The 19620-nt window shown below is 39.0% G+C and overlaps 1 protein-coding gene across 2 annotated transcripts in view; it reads right to left on the reverse strand.

Moving 5' to 3' along the window:
* Positions 1-19620, reverse strand: part of BRWD1 (bromodomain and WD repeat domain containing 1) — a 67291-nt gene that overhangs the window by 45797 nt on the left and 1874 nt on the right. Inside the window, exons 5-15 of one of the 2 annotated variants that reach the window (XM_086618249.1) lie at positions 17369-17519; positions 16051-16149; positions 15328-15488; positions 14512-14733; positions 13135-13235; positions 11514-11584; positions 10249-10349; positions 8047-8087; positions 5686-5784; positions 1681-1831; positions 957-1091 (exon numbers count right to left, since the gene is read on the reverse strand). In XM_086618249.1, coding sequence (XP_086474375.1) covers positions 957-1091; positions 1681-1831; positions 5686-5784; positions 8047-8087; positions 10249-10349; positions 11514-11584; positions 13135-13235; positions 14512-14733; positions 15328-15488; positions 16051-16149; positions 17369-17519 — 1332 coding nt within the window. Of the gene's footprint in view, positions 1-956; positions 1092-1680; positions 1832-5685; positions 5785-8046; positions 8088-10248; positions 10350-11513; positions 11585-13134; positions 13236-14511; positions 14734-15327; positions 15489-16050; positions 16150-17368; positions 17520-19620 lie in introns of those variants that run through there. The other variant, XM_086618258.1, reaches the window with a different exon arrangement.

The raw sequence follows: 19620 nt of genomic DNA on the forward strand, positions 1-19620 counted from the left end.
GTTTCAGAGAAAATAACCTATATTACAGTGTTAATCATGAGCTGTCAAATGGACCGACTGTCACGGAGCTCTCGAGAAGAACTGCACCAATCCACTAACGCTTACGGTAATAATATTATCAGTTTTAAGACAGTGGAGATTACAAATATTTGTCCATAAAACACTTGAAATGATGGTCTAAAACAGGACCTTTCAGAATTTTAGATGGCACCTTATCTCAATTAAGGAAAACAGTTACTATGAATGAGATGCAAGATCTTCAGCAACAAAGAGTGGAAAAGTCCTGGTGTCAACTACTCACAACACCTCAGAGACCAACAAGTCCTGATCAACAGGTGAAGTTTGAAATGCTCAAAGACTATGATGAAAGTCCTGCTCTGCAACCCCATACCTCACATTCATCACATCCAACTGCAAATTCTCACAATTCATCTTCCTTATCTCAGAAGCTTATCAAGACCTCCCTGACTACATTCAACTCAGAAGCCTTACAGGACAGCAGCAGTGGAAGGGAGTGGGGAATACTTTGCAGAAGATCAGTGAACTGACTCAGCTTAGTAAAATGTCCACTGAGAAGCTTCTGATTCAAGGCAGAGAATGGAAGCGGGCAGCAGGGAGCAGACAGGGGAGCCAATCCTGGCCCTCCTTTTCTGCCACATTAAACTGCTACAAGTGTCTTCCTGTCACTTTGCACCTACAGTTACAACAACCAAGAAATCAAAAGGTAAAAGCTCTATAGAGAAAAAAAACAAAACTCAAATTTTACTGGTTTGTTGGGGTTTTTTTTTGCTCAGTTTTGGTTGGTTGTTTCTTTTGGGGTGTTTTTTGTTTGGTTGGTTGGGTTTTTTTCCCCACAAAAGGTGCAGAGGGTGTGCGTGTTCGTGACAATTCCTTAAACTAGTATGCGACTACACTGCTGTGTTTTGAGAAAAAAAGGAATTTAAAAAAGGTCTTACCATGTTAAAATAATGCTTTGTTTTTGTGCCTTTGGTAATGTCCCATATAAAGATGTTGCCGTCATGACCCGCAGACAGCATTATCCTGGAATCAAAAGGATGGGTCTCCAAGACAAATACTTCATCTGCATGCCCCTGGAATTTAAAATTGCACATCATGTGCAAACAAGAGGACATAAATACACATCAACAGCATTTACAGTAGAGTCTAAAGCACTGTACTATCCTCTTGTCACACTCAGACTTTTGGAAAATTAGACACCTACAAGCTGCCTCCAAAAATATATGAACTTTTACAAATTCCACAATCTATTTACCTGAACTGCTAGCTGTGGCACATAAGAAGGGCAAGCCAGAGGCAGCCAGAAAGACTTTATCATTCTAAATTTAATAATTTTCTATATTCAAGCAAGAACTCTAGAAATACGGCGCTTCTCCCAAAAGACAGCGAACGACTCAACAGACAAGTGTGTTACTGCATAAAAACTTTTATTTATTCCATGGGCGAGGCAAGTTAAACACAGCAGCTAGGGAAAGCATTGTTGAAAAGCAGGCGGAAGCAGCTAGTTTTGGTTAAAAAAAATAATCCAAGAAACACTACCCTTGCTTTATCATTCATACAGAGCTTTCAAGACAAATCAGATCTAGTTATAAACTCAGCATGCGCAAGCCATTGTAATTCTAGGAAGATCATCTACTTCAAAAACCAAGTAAAACTACGTACCACCAAGTCATGAAGCAATTGTCCTGTACTGGAATTCCAAACTTTGAGCAGATGATTATTCACAGCCGTAACAACATAGTTATCATTTTGGTTCCAAGCTATCATGGTTACTTTAGGCTTCATAAATTTGTCTTCTTCTGAACATGTGTCACTATTTTAAAGAGTTGACCAGGCATGAGATATTTTAATTAGCTCATTTCAATTTTGAAATATAGAAAAATAACCTGTATTCCCATGTTAATAATCAGACAAGGGAAAGCAAGTTAAGAAATATGTTTTGAAACTTTTTGGAGCAATCAACTATAAAGCAAATCTGGATTTCTAGCATACCTATTCCATAAGGCATGATAACCTCCTTCCATTTGAGATGCAAGGCAAAAAGGCTTTCCTTTTCCCTGGAGTCTTGCCTCTTCTACAATTAGAGTCCTAACATAATTCCTTTAAAAATTCAGACTTTTAAAAGTCAAGAGTTTTCCAATTAACTCTGTTTCAGAATCTAACCTCTACATTTACTACGCATTTTTTTCCGATTCCCAACATAAACATATGAAAGATAAGATTTTGCATTAACCTCTTGTCTATTTCCTTGTTTCTCTCCCCAAAAAGCATTTATAGGATACCGTAACACTCCCTCTCAGCATCTTAGTAAACTGAAGGAACTGGCTGTCTCTGAAACATACCTTCACGCAATATTATCTATATTCCATATCAACAGGGCTATGATCTTATTGGCATCATGGAGACGTGGTGGGATGAATCCTATGACTGGAGTGTCAGAATGGAAAGATATAGGCTCTTTAGGAAGGACAAGCAGGGGTGACGAGGAGGATGTGTCGCCCTCTATGTCAAGGACCAGCTGGAGTGCATGGAGCTCTGCCTGGGGATGGATGAGGAGCCAACTAAGAGCTTATGGGTCAGGATTAAAGGAAGGGCAGGGACAGGTGACATTAGAGTGGGGGTCTGCTACAGGCCACCTGACCAGGAGCACTAAGCAGATGAGGCCTTCTACAGATAGACAGGAGCAGACTCACGTTCACGAGCCCTGGTTCTCATGGGGAACTTCAGCCACCCCAATATCTGTTGGAGGGACAACAAAGCAGGATATAAGCAGTCCTGGAGGTTCCTGGAATGCATTGATGATAACTTTCTTCTCCAAGTGCTAGAGCAAACAACAAGGAGAGGTGCTATGCTGGACCTTGTTCTCACCAAAAAGGTGGGGCTGGTGGGGAATGTGAAGCTCAAGGGCAGCCTTGGCTGTAGTGACCATGAAATGGAGTTCAAGATCCTCAGGGCAGTGAGGAGGGTGCTCAGCAAGCTCACTGCCCTGAACTTCAGGAAAGAGGACTTCAGCCTCTTCAGAGATCTGCTTCGTCAAGTACCATGGGATAAAGCCCTGGAGGGAAGAGGGGCCCAAGAAAGCTGGTTAATATTCAAGGATCACCTCCTCCAAGCTCAGAGGCAGTGTATCCCAGCAAAGAAGAAGTCAGGAAAAAAATATCAAGAGGCCTGTATGGATGAACAAGGAAGTCCTGGACAAACTGAAACACAAGAAGGAAGCCGACAGGGGAGAAGCAAGGACAAGTAGCCTGGGAGGAATACAGAGAAACTGTCCGAGCAGCAGGGATCTGGTTAGGAAAGCTAAAGCCCTGATGGAATTAAATTTGGGACATTAACGGCAACAAGAAAAGCTTCTATAGGTCTGTCAGTGATAAAAGGAGGACTAGGAAGAATGTGAGTCCTCTCTGGAAGGCACTGGAACATGTGGTTACCTGGGATATGGAGAAGGCTGAGGTACTCAGGGAACTACAGAGCAGTCAGTCTCTCTCCTTTGCGTGGCAAGATAATGGAGCAGATCCTCCTGGAAACGATGCTAAGGCACATGGACAATGAGGAGATGACTGGTGACAGCCAGCATGGCTTCACTAAGGGCAAATCCTCCTGACTGATTTGGTGGCCTTCTACAATGGGGTTACAGCTCTGGTGGATAAAGGAAGAGCAACTGATGTCATCCACTTGGACTTGTGCAAAGCATTTGACACTGTCCCACATGACATCCTTGTCTGTAAACTGGAGAGACATGGATTTGACGGATGGACCACTCGGTGGATAAGAAATTGGCTGGATGGTCGCACTGAGAGAGTTGCAGTCAGTGGCTCAATGTTCAAGTGGAGACCAGTGATGAGTGGTGTTCCTCAGAGGTCAGTATTGGGGCAGGAGCTGTTTAAAGTCTTTGTTGGCAACATAGACAGTGGGATCGAGTGCACCCTCAGCAAGTTTGCAGATGACACCAAGCTGTGTGGTGTTGTGGACATGCTGGAGGGAAGGGATGCCATCCAGAGGGAACTTCACAGGCTAGAAAGGTGGGCTTGTGTGAACCTCATGAAGTTCAACAAGGCCAAGTGCAAGGTCCTGCACATGGGTCAGGGCAATCCCACGCACAAGTACAGGCTGGGTGGAGAACAGATTGAGAGCCGCCCTGAAGAGAAGAACTTAAGGGTGCTGATTGATGAGAAGCTCAATTCAATTCAGCAATGTGCGCTGGCAGCCCAGAAAGCCAACTGTATCCTGGGCTGCATCAAAAGAAGCGTGGCCAGCAGGTCAAGGGAAGTGATTCTGCCCCTCTGAGACCCCACCTCGAGTACTGTGTCCAGCTCTGAGGCCCTCAACATAAGCAGGCCATGGAGTTGTTGGAGCAAGTCCAGAGGAGGGCCACAAAGGTGATCTGAGGGCGGGAGCACCTCTCCTGTGAAGACAGGCTCAGAGAGTTGGGGCTGTTCAACCTGGAGAAGAGAAGGCTCCACAGAGACCTTCTAGCAGCCTTCCAGTACACAAAGGGGGCCTACAAGAAAGCTGGAGAGGGATTTTTTACAAGGACGTGTAGCGATACGACAAGGGGCAATGGCTTTAAATTGAAAGAGGGCAGATTTTGATTAGATACAAGGAAGACATTTTTTACAATGCCAGTGGTGAAATACTGGAACAGGCTGCCCAGAGAAGTTGTGGATATCCCAACCCTGGAGGTGTTCAAGGCCAGGTTGGATGAGGCTTTGAGAAACTTGATCTAGTGGAAGGTGTCCCTGGCCATGGCAGGGGAGTTGCAATTAGATGATCTTTAAGATCCCTTCCAACCCAAACCATTCTATGATTCTATGAACTAGTAGCCTCTTATAAAAGGTCTCTCTCAATTATACACAACTATAATTGTACACATTAACCCAGAAAGATATCACAGTCAAATCTCAAATATTAATACCTCCTCCTTTCTTAGGAAAATAACATTTTTTTCATGGCTGCATCACAAGAAGAGCTTGCAATCACCGTCCAATCAACTAGTATACCCAAGGTTTGTTTTTTGTGTTTGTTCCTCCCTGCATTTAATCACCTGCAATGCTTCGTGTCACTGACTGAGCATTCTGTACTACTGCAAATCATCCACCCTTCAGGTTTAACCAGTGCCATGTAATACCCTGATCTTCATCTGTAATGACACTATTCAAACTGTGTGTCACCAGCACATTTCATTAATACACTTCTAAAAAAGCACGAAAGAATCAATAAAAATAGTCAGCAAGATCAGTCTTTGATAAAACCCACCTATTAACTGTGATGACCTCTCCTGGAAAGAGGTTATTATCTACCTTATTTTTACTAATCTAGAAAATGTTTCTCCTGTGACATGTCAGGTGTCTGATTAAAATCCAGATAGAGAAGATCTACTGCATTTTCTGTTAACCTTTTTCCTTAACAAAGGAATTGTAATTAATTTGGCACAATGTATGTTTGAAACCTATACAAATATTTATTATGCATTGATTCAAGCAGACTAAAATTTAACAAGTTACTATACCACCAGACACTCATTGCACGCCCCATAAAGAGCAAACCACTTGATCATAATATTGCTAAGGCTTGCCCTAGTCTGACTGTCAGTAAGTGTGCCTGAAGAGTTTTTCAAACTTTCGGACTTTACACAACAGGTGAAAAAAAAGTCAATACTTCACCTACCCTGGTAATTTATCGGACATATCCAACAAAATACTCCTCCATTCTGCTTGCTCAAAACGCCAGATTCGAGCTGTTCCATCTCTACTGCCACTTATGAACCTTGAAGAAATTTTAAAAGACAATTAATTAATCTTCAAAAGAACGTGCTTTAAAGCATATTCAGAGTTACACACCACCTCAATGTAGAACACTACAATGAAAGACTGATAGAAGTGAAAACTTCAATTTGCGTGCAAGAGAATGCTTTACAGTTACCTGTCTATTAATTTTCTTTCCAGAAGCCCAGGAAAGAGAGTTTTTCTGAACTGAAAAACTTAATAAAGTTGCCGAAACACACAGAAGAGAGAAGCAAGTTCCAAAGTTAAACTCATTTGCTCTGGTTCCATCTGGGACAGTTAGTTGTTCTTTTTGGCAGCTAGAAGAGCTCTGTGTTCTGGTTTTAGTCTGGGATTCACTATGAGAAGAACGCTGATAGCACACTGATGTTTATAGTTGGCACTGAAACATCAATGACTTTTCAGCTTCTCATGTTGCTGCCAGTGTGCAGGAGCACAACAGGCTGGGGGGGAGCATGGCCGGGACAAAGGGGCCACAACCCCCCTTATGATTTGAACTTAGACTTAGGATTGAGGGCCAAATTGGCCAATGGAGTATTCCATATCATGCAGCATCATGCCCAGTGTAAGATGAGGGTTAAGCAGAAAGAAGAGCCTTTGCTCTTCCGGGAGCTCTCACTCTGGAGTGCTCTCTCTCTCTCATTCTCTTTTTTGGGCCTCTTGCTCATCCGGGATTGTGGCGTCAGGACTTATCTATTTCAGGATCATTAGTCTGGGAAGGGACAGGTCTTGGTCACCAAGTGGTGAGCAATTACACTGTGCATCACTTGTTTGTATGTTGTTATCATTATACATATGTATATATTCATATATTAATAGTAATAATATTAAATTGTTCTTATTTCAACCCACAGGTGTCTCTCCCTTTTCCCCTTTAATTCTCTTCCCCATCCCCAGGGATGGGCGAAGGTGAGCGAGCCGCTGTGTGGCCTTTAGTTGCCGGCTGGGCAAAACCACGACGCAATTCACAACTTCATCTTCAACTCCTTCTCAATTACAATACTTTAATGAAGTATTTTAAATAACCCATTCTGAAACTACACAGTATCAGATACTGAAGTGAAGGCAAGAACAGATCAGCACAGCAAGCCCCGAGATGTTTCCACCCCACAACTGTGCATAAAAGAGAAGACCACCAGTGGTTTACTTTAGGATACCAGGGCACAAACCACAGCAGTTCAGGCTTCCATTTCATGAACTGCTGAACTATCAATACAGGAGAATGAAAATTCCTGAAGAAAGGAACTGAAACATTTTAACACATCGAAAGGTAATCTCTCTAGTCCATGAATCACAACCCTGAGAGAGAGCTGACACACCTCCCACAGAAAAGTTTACATGCTAGCTGTATTATGACTGTGCTCTAATTTGCTATGATTCATTTTAATAATAACTATAAATCTTAAACATCTTCCATAGAAAGTGTCACCAAGCAAAACAGCACAAGTTTTGCATTTTTTTTTTCCCCGTACTGCCTTGAAAAGTAATCCATGCAGGCAACACGTACGGAATATTGCAACATGATGGCCTTGAAGACAAGTATAATTGCAGAGAAACCCATTTAAAAGACAACTACAACTTCCAAACGGAATGTAGATTATTAGCGTTCTTAATCACAGTTACTTGGCTTTCAAGAAGAGAAAAAAAACCCATAAAAATAAAGCTGCAACTCATGGTTGCAGATGTAAGTCTGCTCTGAAGGTTAAAATCCACATCTTCATTAATGATAGGCCAGAGATCAATTTTGATTCCATTCTGTACTAGAAGTATGGGTGAAGTTTTACAAATAGAACTTACACAACGCTTCCCTTCCTCCCCCCAAATCGACCGTAAAATTTTGCTAAATTTATTTCCTTAGAGGAAAAAAAAACCCAAAACTTATTTTAAACCATTTGCATTGCATTTTCCCATTTCCTATTTTGATCCAATACTTGCTGAAATTGAAAGTAAAGGAGGGGGAAGAGGAGGTTTACAAAGCCATGAATACACTGGCTATGTTAAAAACCGGTAGTATTCCTCTAGCTAAATACAAATCCAGCCAGTTCAAAGATATCATTTAATAGGGATTAACAGCTGAGACAGACAGCTAAAAATTAACTTATGCTCTCCTAGATTAGTCTGTATTTCTCCTTTGAGTTCTAAATAAGCAGAATTTTCTTACTGGAAATCTGCAGGTGAGAACAATAACACATTCTTAATTCCAAAATAACATACTCTTTTCACATTTGAGCAACCTTCAACATACCTATCACCATTGTTAGAAAACTGAATGCTGTCAACTTTGTCCTGCAAGAAAAAGTAGAGTTTGTTAGAAATTATATTTTTAAACAGGAAATATGCTTTTGACAAATCTGAGTTTAGTAAAACTTGAAACAATGGAAAAAGCTGCATGTTGTATAATTTCTAATGATTTTAATTGCAAGGTGAACCAAGTCCCACAAATACTTACTAGAAATCACTAACTATTAATGCATTTAAAATGTAAGTTTTTTAAAAAATCCCAATTAAATATGAAGGATTCGCAGATGAAATAACTGTCCATTAATTACTTGGCAGCCAATTAACTCATATTTCAATATATGTTTTCAATATCCTAAGCCAACTACAATCAAGAGGAACCTGTTGTTTCCACTCTTACCGACACATTCCTTTAGTTATTCAATCTTGTAGTTTTATTTTTATAAAAACTACAGGAAAAGTAGATACCATACTAAGATCAGTTTATCTTCAGAGCTGGAAGTCTTCTCTATATAGAAAATACGTATCGATCAAGCCTCATCACTATAAAATACATGGTTAAAGTCAGATTCAGTATTAGAGAAAACATATTAAGGCAAATAAAAAAAAAGACGATGAGTATTCCAAGAGCTTCACTTGAAAGAGCTTTAAGAGTTCAACTAAATCTAAATTCTCTATAGTAAAACTACAGATTCTTCATGCATCAAGTGCTGAAAAAGAATGACTTGACCTTCAGCACATGAAAGTAAGCCAAGTTTCCCTTAGATTCCTTAACCTAATGAAGTTCAACAAGGCCAAGTGCAAGGTCCTGCACGTGGGTCGGGGCAATCCCATGCACAAGTATAGGCTGGGCGGAGAATGGATTGAGAGCAGCCCTGAGGAAAAGGACTTGGGAGTGCTGGTGGATGAGAAGCTCAACATGAGCCGGCAATGTGCACTGGCAGCCCAGAAAGCCAATCGTATCCTGGGCTGCATCAAAAGGAGTGTGGCCAGCAGGTCGAGGGAGGTGATTCTGCCCCTCTACTCTGTTCTTGTGAGACCCCGCCTGGAATACTGCGTTCAGCTCTGGAGTCTCCAGCACAAGAAGGACATGGAGCTGCTGGAGCGAGTCCAGAGGAGGGCCACGAAGATGATCCAAGGGCTGGAGCACCTCTGCTATGAAGACAGGCTGAGAGAGTTGGGGCTGTTCAGCCTGGAGAAGAGAAGGCTCCGGGGTGATCTTATAGCAGTCTTCCAGTACTTAAAGTGGGCTGCCTACAGGAAAGCTGGAAAGGGACTTTCTACAAGGTCATATGTAGCGATAGGACAAGGGGAAACAGCTTGAAACTGAAAGAGGAGAGATTTAGATTAGATACAAGGAAAAAATTTTTCACTCTGAGGGTGGTGAGGCACTGGAACAGGTTGCCCAGAGAAGTTGTAGACGCCCCATCCCTGGAAGTGTTCAAGGCCAGGCTGGATGAGGCTTTGGGCAACCTGGTGTAGTGGAGGGTTTCCCTGCCCATGGTGAGGGGGCTGGAACTAGATGATCTTTGAGGTCCCTTCCAACTCAAACCACTCTATGATTCTAAAACAAGAGTCCACTGGACTAAGGTACACAAATAAAAAATGAGAGAGTATTTTATCTAAGAAGTTCTTTTCCTAAAAAATATCAGTTATACCTAGAAAGCAAGTAGACACACATTATATAAAGCACACAGCGAAACAATGCTAAAGCAGCAAGCTGACTTACTACTTCAGAAGTATAAAGCAGCTTGCACAGCCACTGTACAAGTGCGTAAAGGTCAAGATGAACAGAAGTGAAATTCTGGAAATTCAATCCCATTTGAAGATTTAACATAGGTAGTGTCAAGCGGTAAATAACTTGAGTAATGAAATCCACATTCTCAGCCTATCTCCTTCCTGTACACAGCATGTAGTATGTGGGTGGCTAGGAGCACTTGCATCAGAGGGAAGCAACCGAGCAAACCACACACTTTAAAATTAAGAGAAACACATGACATCCAGTTGAAAAGACAGAATTCTAAATATCGTCTTGATACATTCCAGCCCTTAAAGTTGTCAGGTCACACTGAGATGATTGGCTGAAATTCTGCCTAAGTTCCAAAAATATTCAATAAAAGAACATTGCTACAAACCCACTAACAACATTAACTTGTCACCTAAAGCAGTACTGAAGTTGCAAGTTATTAGATTTAACAATCTTACTTACAGCATGACTTTCCAACTCAGCTATTTTCTCTGGTGTTTCAGAGCCAAAAAAATACATCCTGATGACATGGTCAGTGCTGCCAGTTGCTAAAAACATACCACCTGTAAAAAGTCAAGTGATAATTAAGCTACTGTACAAGAAATTAAAACAGATCACCAATATTTCTCCTAGTTAAAAAAAAAAAAGAATCCGACAGTGTCACATTTTTTAAGCTCTGCCACTGACATATAGATGTGGAAGGAGATCCCTCTCTTGCTCCAGAAAGCTCTCTCAGCCATAGTAAAAATAAACAGTCATACTCAGTGTTACAAAGATTTAAAAATACATAACAGGGGGAACACTGAAGCATCTAACACTAATAATTGTACACAGAAGTCTTCTATTATGAGGAATATGTCTAGTCATCACTAGAATTATCTAGCTGACTCTTTCACTGTAGCATCTCTCATTTGTGGCACGTGAATTGCTTCAAAGCTGGGTACAAGTATAAGTAAACCAGTGTAAGTACACCAATATTTACCTGTGGTGGCAGCAATATTAAGATCTGTCTCTTGACACCTGTAAGGGCTGTCAAAAAAAACCCCAAACAAACAAACAAAACCCCCAAATCCAAACACAGCCCAGGACTATATCCTGATGACGTTAACAAGCTACACTTTTGATTTGTATTCTGTTTCTGAAATTCCCAAGTTTCTTCTAATGTTCATGCTGTCTAGTACGAAGGAGCTTCCCACTAGCCTTATAGTCACACCTATAATTAGAATTAAAGACAATTACAAGCCAGGAGTGAAGCACATTTATAGATACATTTATGGATTCTCAAGAAAGAAGGAATCTTTATCACTATCCCTGCATAAAGCTGGTGCAGAATCAGAAGCTCTTACTATTAGCAGTAACCACTGCCACTGTTGTTAACTGTGGTTAACGAATTTTGCAAATCCCTGGCATTTTACTGAGGGGTTAAGCAAAAATAAAAATTCAGTAAAGATGGATAAAAAGTAAACAAGCATCAGGTGACTTTTGCTTCTGTAAATCACCAATGGCAAAAGAAAAATTGTATCGCTTAGTTCAACAGTCTTTCACTGTTAGCTAAGGCAAGTCACATTATTTAATTACGTCATAGGGTAACAACACGCACAAATACAATCACTTGCTACACAGCTACTACTGTTGTGTATCTTAAAGCTGCCATAGCCAGAGTATTGTAATAACTATGAGAAAAGAAGAGAAATCACAACACTAAACTCAATTTGTGCATGACTTACCTACACTGAATGAAGAACAAAGCATCTGAACCCCTGGTCTAGGCTTCTCTGTGAATTTCACTGGCCGATTGCTTAGAAAGAAAAGATGCCACACAAAACTTGGCTTTTATCAACATTCTAAAACATAAAGGTATGTTTCTTCAAACATCTAAGTAACAGGTACTTCTTAAATACATACAGTAACATCTGTAAGCCTTGTGCAGGAGGATGAGCAATAAGGTTTACTTTTCAATATTACTGTGCACACATATACAAATGATATTTGAAGCCCACACAGCTTATGACTTTTTCTGCAAGATGCTACTACCTAGCAAGGATAACATGACACATCAAAGAACACTTATTCTCCCTCATCCTTCAGTAAGTATGATTTACCCCCTCAATAACATATCCACGAAGTACTGAACTCTTGCCCTCACATTACAACCCAACGGTACATGAAATAAGGTCTACCAAATACCATTACTGCAGAAAGCTGTGCAAAATCATACAATTTTACAGAAGTAAATAAACTTCTGCAACACTGTGCACATAGTGATTTAGAAGACTGGCTTCCTGTTCGGCAAGCCATGTATACACTCTTCCAGTTGACATGGCCATAATCTCACAGAAAGTACCTACTAAGATCTACATCAAGAAGAAACCCAGCAAACTGTGCCACTTACAAGCATTGTTCTACTGCTTTTCTGCTCAAGTGTTTTCTGTTTATCAAAGGAAATGTTGAGACTTTCAGTATAAGAATATTTCTCATGTTTGTATGATACACAGTACAGAGATTCAAACCCTAAGAATGCTGCTTTGAGACGTACCAATGCTTAAACCAATTTACGTCCATGCTTAAACTAATCTAAACAGTGTTTACATCTCAGATAGTTCTCCAAATTATTTTTAGAAGGAGAATAATTAAGGATTCAGTAACACTCTCCTCCTGTAGCTTACATCACTAAAAGATTCTTCAGATGAAACTATGCCTTTGAAAGCTTTTGCTACGATTCTACTACCTTAAGATCACACGTTTGAATTCAAATGCAAAACGACCTTCTGCTTTCTAAAGTACTGATTTTTATTTTTTTTTAATAGCTGCTCTAATGTAAAATGGATCATATTATACCAACTACCATTATACAGCACAACACTAGACACAGACTGATCATCCCAGGTCTCTTCTTTCTGGTAATAATTTAGGGGGTTTTTTTGTACAGATAAACAGCAAACACACACACAATGTTTAACAACTATCCTGAACATACTCTGTATGGAAGTTCTGTAAGAGATATCTTAAAACTACAGGACTGTTGAAAACTCAACATAAACCAAAAACTTTTATTATACTGTTCCAACATATTTATGCTTGCAGCAATTTGAGTTGTGCTACATTCGTACTTTTACTGTAGTAAGAAGTTAATACATTTCCCAACTTACCTCCCAGGATAAAAGAATAACATACATTTGTAAAGGATATAGTTAATGATAGTGCTTTAAAATAACTACAAAATAGATTATTTCCACAACATTTTATTATCGCAAAAAAAACCAAACTTTTTTAGCTAATTAAAAGCACTCAACTTATTTTAATCAAGCATAGCATAGCATAGAGCTAATCAGCAATCCATCTACGTACTTGAATTTCATGGAATCTGTATCCCATTGCCAAAAGCAAACAGTTCCATCTGCACCAGTAGAGACCATGTATCGCATGGAGCCTTTCACCATTGGACTAAACTAAAGAGAAGAAAGTAAAATCAGACACACATAAAAAGAGAGATTTAAAAACTGGTTATGAACTTCCAAAAACATTATGTTTTAACCTTGTCTTACTTTGGATTTTTCAACTAAAACTGCTAAAGCATTGTTGATAACAGTCATTTTTCATGTTTACAAAACAACATCTCTTATATTTTAAAATATAAGTTTGTGGTTGATATTTCAATTAGTGCATTACATAAAACCAATTCATTCACTGTTTTGTTTTTGAAGTCTTAACTAACCACAATCATTCACTGTTTTGTTTTTGAAGTCTTAACTAACCACAATCATTCACTGAGAATTTTGTCAATGAATGAAGTAACGAGCAGAGCAGACTGAAAAGAAAAAAAAAAAATGGAAGGAAGTTTCACTACACAGGCTTACTTTTTAAATTCTATAATTAAGCAGAGCATCAGTTCTAAGTATGTGTAACCCAGCATCACATATGAATTTATAGTAGGTCCTCATACATACTTCTTTAAGACATGGATTATAAACATGCATATTATTAAGATATGTATATAATTGCAATTATAGTATTATTAAGCACGATTAAACAAAAAAAAAATCCACTGTACTACAGTAAAAGAAACACCACTAGTAAGTGCTTTGCCATTAAAAAAACAAACAAAAAAATGCAATGAATGCCACAGAAACTTTGCAAATATGAAGATTACTCTCGGAGGCAGCATTTTTGAGAAAACTGCAAAAATCACTTTTTTTATTGAACTTCACAAGCTGGCAGGTAGCCATCCTTCACCCGTCAACATAAGTCTGTTTGTCTCACTGGCAAACACAGCAAATCTGGATAATGAGCTACTGGTTTACCTGTTAAACAAGGAATTACAAAGGCAAAAACGAGACTGAATCCAAAGGACTATCACAAAGTTAAAACACAGATAGAAGGCTCTATTGGTGTAGAGCACTCATGTAACTGTGTTTCTCACTTTCAATAAGCAACCAAGGAAACTGGCTATTTCCTACCTAGCTATTCTTAGGGTATCCCATCAATCTAAATCCTACTACTAAAGCCGACTCTTAACTTTTCAGATCAGGTGCAACAGCATCTTTTTTTTTTTTCCAAATTATTTCTTGTTTTCTATTATTTGATTACAGCACCTTCAAATTTCCATACCATGCTGTCAAGCGAAACTTGTGAGTTGTGTGGACTGGCTGCTTCTTACAACCCATCCACATTATTTGTGCTTCATTATGTAAAAACACTTAAAAAAACCCCAACAAAACAACATACCTGTAACGAGGTAATGGACCCTGTGTGTCCATGGAGGACTGCAACTGGTGCACAAGTTCTCAGACACCACACTCTGATCATTTTATCACAGCTGCCAGCTGCAATCATAGTGTTTTCATAATTGACAGCCATATCGGAAATCTCTGCTGAATGTCCTCGTAACGTGGCAAATAACCTGCCATTATGAGTGGACCAAATCTTTACCAAACAGTCATCTGAGCCCTGGAAAGAAATATTTATTATGTTCAGCAAAGATTTTCAAAGACATTCAGGATAAAGGTTGTAGCTTTCCTTTAAAGAACCTAACTATGTTTTTCCACAGCTTAGCAAATTACACTTTTATTTAAAAATACATATGCTACTTAAGCTGAATGAAATAAAGTCATACGACCAATATTAAAAAAATCCAAAACATTCACTTATGGTTCAGGATTACACTGCAATCACCACAGGTCTATACCATATAATGCAAAAAGTCTGGAGTAAGTTTGAGGGGATTCCTTACTGTAATGGCAAGGGCCAATGAAAGTACTGTTCTGTAAAAGCAGTTTCTCCTCTGCCACTTCATAAAGAACATGAAACATGCTTAACATCAAACTACATCACTGAATAAAACTCCTACATCAATGTCAACACCTGATCAGATACTAAGTATAACAATTTCTTACATGCTTCTGACCTTTAATTACATCAAATTGTTCTACTTAAGCACCAATATCCACCTCCAGAAGTTTTGGCATAACATGCATTTCAAAGTTCTTTTCCTTGCATCCATCTAGAACTATATTCAGATATGGATCTATTTCATCAACTCACAGTAAAAATTCTGTGTCCAGTCCTATCGAACGCAACACAATATACGGAAGAAAGATGGCCAAGAATCCGTCTGTGCATCTTGATATGCTGATACATACTTCCTGGAAATGAAGTACTGAACTTTGCATACCCTGTTAATTGTTTTGCTCGATGTACTTCCACTAGAACACAAGGAAATCAAAGAATGAATGTATTGATGTTTAAAACAGGTCTATTCTAAAACACCAGTTTATTTAACTTCCATCAGTATATTACTTTAGGACTTACTAAAAGTGACTTTCAGGTTTCATAAGGTCAGTTTTTTTTTGTGTTTGCAATTTTTTCTATGTATAAAACCAAGACAGTGTTTTACACTGGCTCCAATCAAAACTTCAATGTCTAAATTAGAAGTGTTAAATGTTAACTTTATTTTCTATGGCTTTCTATACTTCAAATCATACAAGAGTCTGTCTAAAGCAGAATGATTTGTATTTTCTGTACGTTTATCGACTTAATACAGGGGCTTTATAGAAGAAAAAGAGGTCATCTGGAGGCTACTGTCTCACTAGTGCTATAAGCAGACCTTTGTACCCAATACATAACTCCAGTGCAGTCATATGAAGCTCTCCAGATAAGCCTCCAGATGCAGCTCTGTGGTGCAGTTTCCAGCGTCATAGCAAGGCCAATATCGAGAGACACATTTTACGCTCATAGTGGCAGTGATGAATGTTGAAAAGAGCTTACCAAGATTTGGTGGTGTGCCATAGTTCACAGGAATTTCAGGAGGTCTTCCTCTATGAAGAGCAGCAAACGCAGAGCCCTTCCAAACAGTGTTCCTGCAATCTTTAAAACCAACTGGTTGAAGCTTGTCATAAGTACATGTCAAAAACACCAATGCAGTTCCAAAACATGGTAAAAAACGTATCTACAGGTGGTCTCAAACACTGTAAACGAAACAACTAAAAAACCAGGAACACCAAACGCCTGAAAACTTTCATGAACAGTATAGCATCAGAGGAGAGAAAAATCTGTTTAATATAGTAACAGCAGGAGGAAAAAAAAGTACAACACAACCAACCACCAAACTTTGGAATTACTCCTAAATGGTGATGCCCCTGCAGTTTCCGCAACACAAAATTAACTTTTCAACTGAATTTGTCATGCTTTCTCAGTGCATTTAAGATTTTTAACATTTTCATGAATATATATCCATAATTATTATAAATATTTATTAGTATGAAATTATTTAACCAGATGATCTCAAGAGGTCCCTTCCAACCTGACAATTCCATGATTCTTAAAAAAATTCCCATACTGACAGTTATTTTGACACATCGCGAGCGTGTCAATTGCAAACCCTGATTTTGCAATCCTGATTTTCAGGACAGAACACTGGCATTCAGTGTGCATCCTTCAAAGCACATAGAACAGATAACTAGAAACACAACAGTATCCCATAAACCAGTCCCACATCACAGCATATAGCTGCTCAACAGAACTTCACACAAACACATGAACACCTCCCTCCCAGAAAATTTCAAAGAGAGAAGTCTAAAGCAAAGATCAACTCTATCAAATAAAGCATGTGCTCATGCATTGCCCATCATTCTCTTTAAGTTACAGGAAAGGACTTTCTTCCTGCTATGTACAGAACTCACAAGTACTAATTTTGATGCCATCTGCATTAACCAAGAAAAGTTTCAGGAAACTGGTCTTACTGTCTCACGTTTGCACTGAGTGTTGGGAGATGGTAGAGAAGTAGCACCTATGTCCTGATGATTCATTATATTCCAGTAACACTGAAAACTGGCCATGTTCAGCAGCCTCAGCACTCAGAAACAATAATTCCTGTGATGCAACTTAAAACCTCTTCACAACAACCAATATATAGTTATGCCATTAATACACGGATCACTGCTGTTTTGGTTGATTAAAGACAGTACAGAAGAAAAGGGGGTCAATTTCGGCAAAAGCTCACCGCTTTTAAGTATTCCAAAAGTCTCCACCATACACTTATAAAAATGTATCATACCCATTTCAAATAATAGGAAACGAACCATACCTTTTGCTGTACGTAACAATGACTGTCTCCCTGCACCAAGTAAGGAATTCACTCTCGAAATGCTGGGTGGTATCTCCTTATCCAGGATAGGGCCAATGCGCTTGCAAATTTGTAACAAATGGTCTGGAGCCACATGTTTGTTGGACAGCACCTGACAAAAATTGAAGTTTTGAAAATATATGTATGGTACATGCAGAACAGAAGAATTTAAAAGCATCAAGATTCACTGGTTTATTAAAGGTTGTTTAAGTATTTTTAAGTTCACTTACAAAACAATATCAATTCTGTTAAGCTCTGATCTAGTAAATTCAGCGAGTGCTCTCCAAGAACAGGAGAGCTGTAGTAAAAATAACTGCAGTAAAATTACTTACTGGACATCAGTATTTTACTACTGAAAGTCTGCAATATTCACACGTATGGCACGCATCTGTGTGGCACCCTACGATGAGTGTCTTAGCCCAAGTGACTCAATTATTTTCATTAAAAATAAAATTCAAACCCTCATAACTCAAGATCACGGAGAATTTTGTTGCAATCAAGCACAAGAATTTATGCAGCTAGTACTTCAGTCGCACAGTACTTGTTCAGCAAACTGCAAAGTAGTAGGTTGGAATACAATCTCTCTGGAAACAGTTTCCTTGAAGAACCAGTACTACATAGCATAAGACTGCCCTACTTCCTTAAACCAAAAGGATCAAAACAGTCATCCATTCATTCAGGAAAGATCCCATACTATCTACATCTAACAATCTAAAAAAATACACCCCCACATCACTCAAGATGTCGCAGTCAAGAACAGCTGTGTGTGGTTTTTGATTATTTTTCAATCTCTCCTTTCTGAGAGTTCAATAAAAAAAAAAACACAACACTTATCTAACTATAAAGTCAATCACAACAATGCCTAAGTTAAATAGGCGAAGTAGAGTTTACACAGGTTCAAGTAAACCAAATCATCAGAATGATAAAGCTAAACTATTTGGGAGGCCTGAATCAGCAGGCACAAACAGCCCCATGCTTAACTCAACTCTCTGACCTGGCCACGTGAAAACCAGTTAGATGCAGAAGCCACACTGCTACTTCAGCAGCCAGACTATTCCCAGCCAAAACATCCAGCAGAGGCAGTGCCACACCAACACAGGTATGTGGCCTCTTGCCCACGTAGCTCAGAACACAGGCAGAACTAGCTCATGCTTATGATGCTGTTCTCTTAGCCTACTGACAGAACTTGGATGAGGAAAGTCCTGACAAGGCTGATCTCATCATCAGAACAGTGGGAACAAAAATACCACATGCTGTCATGTAAGTAAGATCTGTTCAACAAAAAGTTGTCCAAATGCACACTGAGTATTGAGAATATATGATTTAAGCTATAACCTAAAACTTGTTTAATAATAAAAATCCAAGTAACGTACAAAACTTGCGGGGGTACAGGCTACATTCCTGAGGGGGCAGGGAGGTGGCAACATCAGTAAAACAGTTGACATTACCACACAGTCAACTATATCCAAGCAAATCAGCTCATCAGATGCTTGAGGCTGATTATGAGAAATATATTTCGTAGTCCAAAGATTACAAAATTACTTTTTCATAATTTCTTTATAAATTTTTCCTCTTGAATTGGTATAGAGCAGTACCAGCCATGACATTCAGGACAAAAAGCTCAGCATACTTTACACTAAGCATTATAAACCATTTTGTTTGCATGCCATCATCAGGAAGTATATGTTCCAAATGCAACCCCTGATAGAAGCATGCATACAAAAACCTTGCAATTCATTTCCTTTTAAAGCAGTTTTACTCAGATTTTGGAAAGAACACATTTTAAAATCTTGCTCCAATTCTACGATGAACAAAGAGGAAGAGAAATAATTGCACCACATGATCGCATGTCGTCTCTGCAAATTCAGAGTAAGATCAATGGGACAAGAGGTTCCTAAAGCCCCTTAAAAGCAGAAACTAAAACCTTCAGAAGATTAATTTGGATATTCTGAAACACTATTACCCTGTGTAGAGATTTATTTTAAATTGTGTAAGAAAAAGAGGTAGAAGCAGCATATATTAAAGAATTAATCTGACAACTGTACATGCATAATAAACACAGATAAAAAAACCGCATTGTAGTCAGAAGAATCCACATGTGACATCTCCCAACACCACTTTTTGCCAGCAGAACTGAGGTCAAGAAAACCCAACCAACCAAAAAACCCCAAACAATCCATTTTAAATTTAATACTATTTCCATGTTTGCTAAA

This window comes from Tauraco erythrolophus, chromosome 1 (assembly GCF_009769465.1).
Source record: "Tauraco erythrolophus isolate bTauEry1 chromosome 1, bTauEry1.pri, whole genome shotgun sequence".
Lineage (NCBI taxonomy): Eukaryota > Metazoa > Chordata > Aves > Musophagiformes > Musophagidae > Tauraco > Tauraco erythrolophus.